Source organism: Belonocnema kinseyi, chromosome 2 (assembly GCF_010883055.1).
Source record: "Belonocnema kinseyi isolate 2016_QV_RU_SX_M_011 chromosome 2, B_treatae_v1, whole genome shotgun sequence".
NCBI lineage: Eukaryota > Metazoa > Arthropoda > Insecta > Hymenoptera > Cynipidae > Belonocnema > Belonocnema kinseyi.
This window is the reverse complement of record NC_046658.1, coordinates 30,878,188-30,887,278: the sequence shown is the minus strand read 5'-3', so window position 1 is coordinate 30,887,278 and position 9,091 is coordinate 30,878,188. Positions and strand designations below refer to the sequence as shown.

The 9,091-nt window shown below is 40.2% G+C and overlaps 2 protein-coding genes across 3 annotated transcripts in view; one reads left to right on the top strand and one right to left on the bottom strand.

Annotated features, from left to right (window-relative positions):
* LOC117183115 overlaps positions 1–4,743 on the top strand; it is a 35,895-nt gene extending 31,152 nt beyond the window's left edge. For both annotated transcript variants that reach the window (XM_033376296.1, XM_033376295.1), the window contains one exon: positions 4,536–4,743. In XM_033376296.1, coding sequence (XP_033232187.1) covers positions 4,536–4,720 — 185 coding nt within the window. In that variant the 3' untranslated portion in view covers positions 4,721–4,743. The remainder of the gene's footprint in view (positions 1–4,535) is intronic.
* Positions 1–9,091, bottom strand: part of LOC117182623 — a 235,821-nt gene that overhangs the window by 32,470 nt on the left and 194,260 nt on the right. The gene's annotated exons all lie outside the window — the stretch shown is intronic.

Genomic DNA, 9,091 nt, shown 5'->3' with positions numbered 1-9,091 from the left:
TACATGAAAGGGTAGAAAACTTCATTCGAAGGTACCAAGAGATGGACAGGAAAATACAACGCGCCATCGACGACAGCCCAGCAGCTTTCAAGGATCTAGAACAGCGAAAGGAGGAGCAAGAAAGAGTGAAAAAATTCATCGACTGTCTGAGAACAGTAATTAAATACATGGTAGCCAATTCACAACTTAAACGATTAAATGACGCCTATCAGACAGCTCTTCGGGAGGAAAAAAATTACTTGGACAAGGAGCGAGAGCGATCAAGGTAGTCGGCCCAATTTCAACAAAAGAAAAATTCTCACCCTCGCCCAATACCAAGGAATGCCTTCCCCAAAAGAATGGACCTACCTCAAACCACAGAGGTGCAAAAGGAAACATGCAAATACTGTCACAAGTCTGGACACACAGAGGAAAAATGCTACGCAAAACAAAATCAGGCTAGGAGGCAGAATTTTCAACACCGCGGTTCCAACAAGAAGGATCCACCACAAAGGGCTTACCAAACGGAGAAGATAGAACAGGAAACAGAGAAGGAGAGTCAAGAGGATGTATACCGACTAGAATATTCCTGCGAGCAGGAACAGCAGGACACCCCTTCGTCAAGCTACAATTACGAGGATACCGATGTAGACGAGGACTTCTGGTAGACTCAGGTAGCCCGGAACCCTTCGTGAAAACAGAATGCCTAGTCAAGCAAACCTGTAAGCCAGAAAAAATCCCAGAGGCCAGAAGGAAAGAGGTCGAAATCGTGAATGGAATACATCAGATGTTAGGCATGTGTACTCTGTCATCCAACAAGAATTCGCATGGATTCCACGTAACAAAAAACAACTTTCCAACTGAAATGGACGGAATTTTAGGACGTGATTGGCTCACTGCAAATTATGCAAAAATTAATTTCATTAATAACACACTGGACCTCCCGCATGTATCAATTCCCCTTCATGGAAACCATAATCCAGTGATCTTTCACATCAAACCAATAGACAGACATGTGGATTTGGAACTCTCTGCTGGTGATTTTATTATAAATGGAAAAGGTATATTACCAGGAATCTACCGGAGCAATGGCACTGACAAAACCAGACTATTGACGATCAACGCAGCCGGAGAAAACCAAGACCTGGAAATTAAAAGAAGTGAAATGAAAATGGAACCCTTTTCCAACTCCGACATGAGCCAATACTATTACAAAGGAAAAATGGCGAACCCTGCAAAAAATCACAGCCTAATTTCTCGAATCCTAAACAACAACGAAAATCAAGAGAAAAGAAAAAATCAACTCGAAGAATGGTATAAGAGCGAAGCTACAATCCTCATCTTCTCGATACAACGCAACCGGCAACAAGATGAAAGAATCCAGGAATTGCTGGCCAAGAGCTCTCTGTGACACCTTAAGGAACCGATGCAAAATAAAATGCGAAATCTCCTCGTAGAATTCAACGACATCTTTTACCTACCCCAAGATCCTATGCCTCTGGTATCCGATGTGGAACACCACATAAAATTGACAACAAACAAACCAATCAGCGTCCCATTATATAAGCATCCAATTCTCTTTCAACCGGAAATCGAAAGTCAAATTTCGGAATATCTCCAGAAAGGACTAATCAGGCCATCTTTCTCACCTTACCAAGCTAACGTGTAGTTAGTGAAGAAGAAAATGGACAGCAGCAAGAAACAAAAATGGAGACTGGTGATGGACTTCAGGAAATTTAATGAGTTCACCGAACAGGACAACTACCCTTTGCCATCGATTGAAGAAATTCTGTGTATGCTCGGCTCAGCCAAATATATATCCTGCTTCGACATGGCCAACGGCTTTTATCAAGTAGCTGTGGCAAAAGAAGACATTGAAAAAACCGCTTTCTTAACTCACAAAGGACATTGGGAATGGGTACGAATGCCAATGGGTCTCATCAATGCACCTGCGACGTACCAAAGAATGGTGAACTTCAAGTTACAAGGGTGAATAAGAGATATATGCTTCATTTACCTGGATGACTTGATCGTCATAGGCAAGTCAGAGGAAGAACATCTAAAAAACCTCAGGAGAGTCTTTGAACGATTGAGGGAAACAAAACTTATCCTGCAGCCAGACAAGTGCATGTATCTAGAGCAGGAACTAGAATATCTTGGGCACTGCGTAGGACCTGAAGGCTTTAAACCGCTGAAGAAGAATGTCGACAAAGTCCTGGAATTCCCTCAACCAAAGAATGCAAAAGAGATAGAAAGATTCATGGGACTGGCTTCTTATTATCGCAAGTTCATAAAGAATTTTGCAAAAATAGCTCACCCCTTGAATCATTTAAAAAGCAAGAATGTAGACTTCATCTGGACAGATATATGCAAAGAATCTTTCAAGGAATTGAAAAAACACTTAACCGCCTATCCATTACTTAAACACCCAGACCTAACGAAACCATTTATCCTATGCACGGATGCTTCCAACGAAGGACTAGGCGTAGTACTGAGCCAAATCGACGAGCACAGAAAAGAACACCCTGTCAGCTTTGCAAGCCGCAGTCTGAATCCCGCCGAAAAGAACTACTCAACAACAGAGAAGGAGCTTTTAGCTATCGTCTGGGAAATAAGACAATACCGTCACCTCTTATATGGCCAAAAATTTAAAGTTTACACAGATCACCAAACTATAAAAGGGCTACTGACGGCAAGACATGATAATATGTCTTCTCGACTCTTCAGACTCACACAAAAACTCACGGATTACCACCCCGAGGTTATCTATAAACCCGGGAAGAAGAACGCAAACGCCGACGCGCTCAGCCGAGCATTTCCCGTGAAGAAACGAGAAGAGGTGACTATAGACCGAAGTAATCCAAAATATAAAGCAATGCAAGAATTACTAAAACTAACAAATATCCCAAAAAGACTGGAGAAAATTAGTAAAACTCCAGGAACAACAGCAAGAGAAGAAAGAGACTCCATCATACACATAGACCTCGAACAGATAATACACAACAAAGACGTATCGCCAAAAATACTGAAGGAGATTCTCCAAGAACTGGACCCAATAAATACGGCAAAAGAGGAACCCTCTCCAACACCAGCAGAAGAGAACGACCATCCACCTGATAGTACATCACTATCCCTAAAATATTCAAAAATCATTCTCGCTGACATGCCGGACGCCGAAATAAAAAAGAGAATAAAAAGAATCCACAATTACATCATGGACAATCTAGAAAGGCTAAAACAGGTGAGCGAACTCGATGACCCCACTCTAGTCGAGAACGACGAAACATTCCAGAATCGTCTCTATAACTGCAAGGTACCCCCTAACTATCTTCTTAGAACGACGAAATCTGACCTCTCAATCAACGGAGCAATCTACAGGAATTTCGATGATCTACTAAAGCTGGCTCAACTGATATGGGAAGACGAAAGAACTGAAGCTCCTCGGGTAATCGAAATTACGCACTGGGTGGCAGAAGAAGATTTCAAGTTAGCGGCCTCGTACATTTAGAGGACACTTAGGTTTCTAGACCTCGACCAACACTATAAGATAAAAGACATGTATCCAAAAATTGTAAGAAAGATACAAATGCAGAAGAACATCACCGCCAGAACGCACGAAAACGGACATTGGGCCCTCGACAAAACATTACGACAGATTCAGCAACACCACTACTGGCCAGACATGCAGAGGCAAACTAAATATTACATAGATAATTGCCATATCTGTGCCAACAAACATAACGAGAGAAAGGTACGGGCAGATGCCATCATAATCGAAGCAGCCAAGTTCCCCTTCGAAATTCTAAATACAGACAAACTAACATACGAAGGAAAGAATTATCTGATAATTGAGGACAGTTTAACCAGATATATCTGGGTCATGTCCCTAAAGGCAGACGATGTCTATGGTATACTATACCAATTCCTCCATCTACACCCTACTCCAAAAAAGATTATTGCAGACAATGAATCGGTATTTCAAAGTAAGAAAGTGGCTGAGCTGTTTGACAAATTGGGAATACAACAGGTCAAGATTTCAGCCTGTCATCCAGAAAGTAATGGGATCGCTGAAAGGGCCATCAGAACCATAAAAGAACTGGCAAAAACAGTAGATAATCAGGACCCTACAATAAGATTATTCACAGGAGTAAAAATATACAATGCAAGCCCCCATACGACAACGACCTACACTCCAGAAGAACTGCTATATGCTACAACGAAACACGAAACGAGGAGTCAGGAAAAAATTGATGAGCAGCGCAGAGAAAGAAATGCAGCACAATTGCAAGATGCGCGAGAAAAAATAATGAAGGCCAAAGAAACTAACCAAAAGAAGATATAAAGAACAGGGAAAGAAGAAAAGTACCAAATAGGGGATCTAGTCCTAATTCAAACGAATGTAAAAAATAAAATTTCCTAGTCTGAGCCTGTAGCAATTAGGTACATTAATAGGGATACCAAAACCATTACTGTATTTAGACGGGGACAGGAACATTTAGGACATTACAACCAGGTCAAAAAATACAAAGTCTCTGAATAAAACTAATTTCTTACAGATTTGGGCAACCGAAGGAGCATACCGGATACAACCGCTGGTCTCACCAATCATCAAGGAGGAGCTGTTCAAGGCCCAGCTCTACCACGAGACATGGGACACCGTGTACTTCATAAATCTTACAGAAATTGGGCAGGACGCTTTCCAGCTAGTCAACTACACAAGAGAAATGAAGAAGATATGTGAAACTCTACAGGGTGTAACATGTATAAAAGCATCGATGCCATGAACACAAGGGCTATCAACTTGGCAAGACGTTACCAGGACATAGCACATATCTCACTAAACCGCCCCAAACGTGGTTTGTTTAACTTCATAGGAAGCGCCACTAAATTTCTGTTTGGAACCATGAACGCCGAAGATGCGGAAAATATCAACACGGACATAGACGAAGTGTATAACAAATCTAAAGGGATAGTAGTCCTAAGAAAAAATCAAACCAGTATTCTCCAAACCACAATTTCAAAGCTGGACGAAATTAAACATCAACAACAGACCGATCTTTCACAATTAGAGAAATCGGCAGTTCAACTTACCAATGCCATGAATGCGCTGATATTTAACAACAAAATTCTAAACTCCCTATTTACTATGGAAATTCATTTGGAGGACACATCAAGACCTTTAGGAAACGTCGAAACAGCCATAGCTGAGGCGAAGAATGGAATCCTTTCACCTGATCTAGTTTCCCCTGCAAACTTCATGGAATCTCTCGCGAAAATAAAAGAAAACATACAAAAAGAAAACATACAAAAAGAAATTCCTTACCCGTTAATTGAAAAAAACTATTTCCTATACATGCGAATAAGTGAAATTGATACCACGCTAATAAACAATAAACTGATACATCGAGTCCACACCCCAATTCCAGAACCAATAGAATATACGGTCTCTCAGTATACAGCTCTCCCCTTTGTCAATCTAGTGAACCATTACATCTTCGATGGAATACAGGAAAAGCCCATCGCCTTATCTAAGGATCATCGTTCATACACTACAATTGACAAACAATGGTGCATAGGAAAAGGAGATATGAAATTCTGCAAAACTATCAACCCTATCAGAAATGTACAATTAGACGCTACCTGCCTTGGTTGGCTAATTTCTCAACAAGGACAAACCTGTGATAAAAAATACTTTCGACTCAATTCAAATTTTATTTACAGCTTCCGCAACGGATATCAATGGTATATATTACCCTTACACTATGTCAGGCTCACAATCAGATGTCCAATGGAATCGGAAACCACCTAAATAATTAACACGGCCTCAGTTCTAACGCTAGAAGACCACTGCCAAGCAATCACCGACAGCGAAGCGTTTGCAGCCGCCACCCACTACTCCAAAGAATCACCCATCGTACAACATGAAATTAAATTAAATTTCTCTAAGATAAAAACCGATATACTTCAAACTATTGACTTACCACTTCCAATATTTTCTAGCAACCACCTTGACATCCAACAACTAAAAACTGCAGCACATGACCTCCAAACGGCACAAAACGATTTTGATTCCTTTCTGACAATGAGGAAAAACCACTCCTGGTGGATATTCGGAACCACCATACTTGAACGTTTGGGCTATACCAGCCTGGCACTCCGACTGATTGCCGCACTTTGGAAATGCGGACTAAATCAATTATTGAGAAGAGCTCTGCTCTGCACACCTTGCGGAAAGGTAATTTACAGATTCAGAGGACCAGCCCACGTAGTCCATGCATCATTAGGACCTACAGCCAGCAGAGTTGTCCAATACAACGCCACGGCAACCCCATTGTTCAGAAAAGATGTCGAGGACGAAATCTAACACCCTAAGGGAGGAACTGTGAAAGGTTCTAAGATTGACTCATCGAAGATATCATCATTGTAGTATATGACCCGACTGGCCTCCTGGTTCGGGAGCACTTCTCTCCGATACTTTGTAGCGGACACTCTGTTCAATTAAAATAATCATTATTCCAAATCCACGCCTCCAATGCCTTATCCTTCCCTGGAGTAAGAATTATCTTTTTTAAAAAACTAAAAGAGGAATTTTTCAGATCACAGGATGAGAAAAAAATTTTTAAGGAAATTAATGTACTTTAACATTTTCCAACAAAATATAATAAACAAGCAATCTTCCTAAATGGTTTATTTACTACGTAATTTTATAGTTTAAGAATTATTTTCATTTATAAAAATGAAATATGACTGCTGGATTCTACTTGAATCGCTCATTATTTTTCAACCCGTGCGCCTAATGTATTATTCGCACGGCGTCCTTTATCAGAATTATCCCGATTTATTTATTTATTCCTAAACGGATTCAGCTTACATTAAACTTTACCGAAGTAAATAGCAGCCGGCCAAAGCCTATATTTTATCTCTCTACTGTCCTCTATTGATATAACTGGGGTTACATTTTATGCCACCAGACTTGTTTGCTTTAATAGTGCTAACGTTTGGCATTCTATGGTTAAGCCCAATTTAAGCCCTATTAAGTACAAAATCGAGCACTAATCGGCTTTATCAACATAACTTTTGACAATAAAACAAGTGAAAAATTGCAAAAGATTCAGGATTTGCTGGGGTTGCCTCCACTGACTCTTATGATTCAAATAATCTGAGTATTAATGTATGATGCCTAGTATGGGCTTTCTATGTTTATGCCCAATGTAAGCCCAATTAAGAAATCAAAATCCAAATCTTCTTTATAAACCTAAGTTTTAATAATTAAAAATTCGGAGATTAATTGGAAAAGTTCCAGGATTTCGATTAGATGGCATGCGCTTACTCATTTTGTTCAAACAACCTGTTAATTAATTTAGAACGCCCACTATGCGCGTTCTACAGGGTGTCTAATAAGTCCCGGGACGATTAGATATTTCCTCAGGTAAATTATTTTTCAAAAAAGTGAAGGACATTCCCGAAGTAAATTTCAACTAGAAATCCAATGGTGACCTCCATTTTGACCATGAAGTTGACCTTCATGGCTTTTTGCAGGTCAACTTTAAAAAAAAATGAAAACCCCCTTTTTACATCTGCAATAGATAGAGCGGAAAATTCTACGTTCAGATACGTAGACAAGTCATAGGTCAATTGTAACGTTCCAGGTCAGTTAGAGATTATTTTAAATTAATAAAGTTTTCCAGGAGGTTAGTGTAACTCCTGAAGTAAATTTCAACGAGGAATTCAATAGTGACCTTCATTTGACCTTAAAGTTCACCTTCATGGCTTTTTGAAGGTCAACATTGTTTTCTTAAATGGAAACCCTCTTCTTTACATCTGCAATCGACAGAGCGGAAAATTCTACGTTCAGGTACGTACCCAAGTCCTACGTCAATTGTCACGAACAAGGTCAGTTAGAGGTTATTTGAAATTAACAAAGTGTTCCAAAAGGTCAGTGCATTTACTGAAGTAAATTTCAAAGAGAAATTCATTGGTGAGCGCTGTATTAATCTTGACGATGATCTTCAAGGCTTTTTCAAGGTTTCTTCCACGCAGTTTACGTTTGCGTTTAGGATTACCCAGGAACAACGACGTGGACGTAGTAAATTCTGTTCCCTTTGGGGTGCTTGATAAGCGTGAGTCCCCTTGCGTCTCACGTTTCGGGGTGCTTGATTAACGTGAGTCCCCTTGCCTCTCACGCTTCAGTGAAGATGTTCGAATTGAAAACCTTGAGCTTCTTGATAAAAAGCTATGCGATTGTAAAAATAAGTTACAGCATTACGAATCATCTCCCTACCGTAGGAGCTGCTGCTTCGTCCTGTTGGAACCAAATATTTTTTAAATTATCGCCTGTAATCTTCCTTATTCTTGGTACAATTTGGTTTCTGAGAAGCTCTTCATATGCACAGGCATTGAGATTACCATCGATGAAGAAAGGGCCTATCAATATATCATTCAAGATACCGGCCCAAACATTATTCTTTTGTGGATATTGTGTGTGACTCTCCAACATCCAATCAGGATTTGTGTCGGATCAATATCTACAATTTTGCCTGTTAACGTCACCTTTTAAAGTGAAAGTAGATTCATCTGAAAATACTGTATTGTACAAGAAAAGAGGATCTCTAACAAGTCTGTCCATCATAATTTCACAAAATTCAACCCGACGATCAGGATCGTCTTCATTTAGCTCTTGTACCAGATGAACTTTGCAAGGATGGAAATTAATGCTTTTTAAAATATTTCGCACTGTCAAAGGAGCAACGTCACGCTCATCACTAGCTCTACGTAAACTAAGGTATGGGTTTTCAACAAATTCTTGGGCTACAGGGTTTGTCCGGAAAGTAATAGGACAGAGTCGATTTAAAAAAATTTATTGAGCCATTCGTTACAATCCTTTAAAAACTTTCAAAATAGGCTCCTTCTGCGCCGATGCAGTGCTGCCATCGCGATTTCCAAACATTGAAGGCGTCACGGAAGCCATTCTCCGGAATACAGTCTGTCAAGTTAAAGCGTGGGTGGCTTTACGTCACATAACCCCAAACAGAAGCCTCGTCGGTGAATATTACCTCGTCCCAATCTCGATCAACATTTTCCTGGGCCCACGCAAGTCGCTTTTCGATGTGCT